Source organism: Camelina sativa, chromosome 11 (genome assembly GCF_000633955.1).
Source record: "Camelina sativa cultivar DH55 chromosome 11, Cs, whole genome shotgun sequence".
In the NCBI taxonomy this organism is placed as follows: Eukaryota; Viridiplantae; Streptophyta; class Magnoliopsida; order Brassicales; family Brassicaceae; genus Camelina; species Camelina sativa.
The window spans coordinates 3908040-3909936 of record NC_025695.1 but is presented as its reverse complement, the minus strand read 5'-3'; the positions used below and the strand labels follow the sequence as shown (position 1 = coordinate 3909936).

The 1897-nt window shown below is 36.3% G+C and overlaps 1 protein-coding gene across 1 annotated transcript in view; it reads right to left on the bottom strand.

Moving 5' to 3' along the window:
* LOC104727600 (myosin-15-like) overlaps positions 1–1897 on the bottom strand; it is an 18294-nt gene that overhangs the window by 7222 nt on the left and 9175 nt on the right. Inside the window, exons 23-27 of the mRNA XM_010446690.2 lie at positions 1721–1894; positions 915–1054; positions 725–824; positions 405–455; positions 169–258 (exon numbers count right to left, since the gene is read on the bottom strand). Coding sequence (XP_010444992.1) covers positions 169–258; positions 405–455; positions 725–824; positions 915–1054; positions 1721–1894 — 555 coding nt within the window. The remainder of the gene's footprint in view (positions 1–168; positions 259–404; positions 456–724; positions 825–914; positions 1055–1720; positions 1895–1897) is intronic.

Sequence of the window (1897 nt, the reverse complement as noted above, 5' to 3'; positions counted from 1 at the left end):
ATAGTGGTAACTTACATCAACATTAGATCCACTTTAGCCAACAACAAACAAGCATTATGTTATTATCACTTCAGGAAAACAAGTTCCTTCCATCATAGTCAAACAGTATTTTTTGAGAAAGTAGTAAAAAAAATTGACAGCTTAACAAAAATGGCAGTGAATTTGTACCAGGTTTCTTTCTGCAGTGAATTTGGATCGACGTGACTCTGACAGGCTATGTGAAAATGGCATGATGTGCTTTGAAGGTGTTGGTGTCTCCTGTATATATTTATGACTTAAGTAGAGTACTCATTTTCAAGCATTAACAGACTAGGAATAAAAGAAAAGATGGAGCAAATGAAACAAATAAAGAAAGATAGATGTAATGAAACATATAAAAAAAGTTAGAAGGTGTGGTTACTTACAAATATAGATCTCCTGTCATTTTGGACTGGTACAACAGCACTAGAATGTTTCTGTTGGGAGAAGGTTACAAGAAACTGTTAGTAAAAGGTGAAGACCATGATGACGACAAAGGTCTGTGTGCTCAGAGAAAATGAAAGCACATGTCTCAGGATATGTATCTATTTTACAGGAGCTATGCTTGAAGGAAACCAGGAAAACCTCAATCAATTAACAAGCAACGTGGAGAAACGCATGGTTCAAATATTAAGGAAATGCCACATTGCAGTACGCACATGCATATAACAGAAAGTGCAGCAGAGAATAGTCAAAAATTACATACTTCACCAAGTATCTGTCCAACTCTCTCTGGGGATGTGATTAGCGTCTTTTGCCTCAAGACATGGTTCTCATTTTCCAGATGAGAGAGTTTCTCCTCAAGACTGAATAAAAAGAATTTTAAGAAATAAAACAAAATGTGTGTTAAATAAAAACCTAGGGGTGACTAGAGAAGCGAACTGCAACTACAAAACCTTTGAACATTCGTCTGGAGTTCAGAACATCTTTTTTCAGCTTCCTTCAACTTCTGTAGTGTGTTATTGCAATCATTTTTCGCATTGACAAGCTCCTTCTCCAGAACCAGATTCTTCTTTTCCAAGGAGTTCATCGAGTTCTGTGAATAAAAGTGTTAAAAGTGTTAGCATAAACCCATGAACAGCCAAGACAACAAGATTTGGGTCTCTAAGCAAATGGGGAAAACATTTCTAAAAATAACCAATATGATGCTATGTTGAAAACAGATAGAGCAGCGAACAAAGAAAAGAATAAGACATGCTGATCAAAGATGTAATCACTTTAGAGACCATTGCTCAGAATCTCATACTAACCCTTTCACAATATACTGTATATCGAATTTCACACTCTCCCGAACCGGGATCATGTTAAAATAGTCGATAGCAAATTTCTACATAGCCAGAAATAAGAGGTGTCTATACTTCAAATTGCAGCCACCACTCTTCAAGCACCAACTGAGAATTATCGAAGAGCAAAAAAGCATGACCAACCAGCAAGATTAATTAAATCATGATTGCAGTTGACCTAGGGGAAGAGACTCAAAATGTCCTCTTATGACCAAGAAAGCTGAGAAGCTATTAGTACACTCCCAACCAATCAAGTGTCAGTGGTCATCAATTTGAAATGAAAACAAGGGATGTTTTTCAACATGCAAATATCATGTATTTGAAATTTCTATAGAGTTTTTTGCAAAGTCTTTGTCCAAGTCCCAAAATCTAACACAATAAGCTTTTTAACATATTTAATAGAGAAAGAGAGAAATTACCTTCAACAAGGCGTTATCTTTCTTTAGTTCCACCATCCCATTAAGCTCTCTTTCAACAGCAGACTTCTCTTTCATGGATATGTCTAGTTGCTTTTCAAGCACTGCATTCTTATTGCACTCATTAATGGTAGCCAGCCTAGCTGCGTCTAGTTTGAGGCTGAAGGATTCCAATGTTTT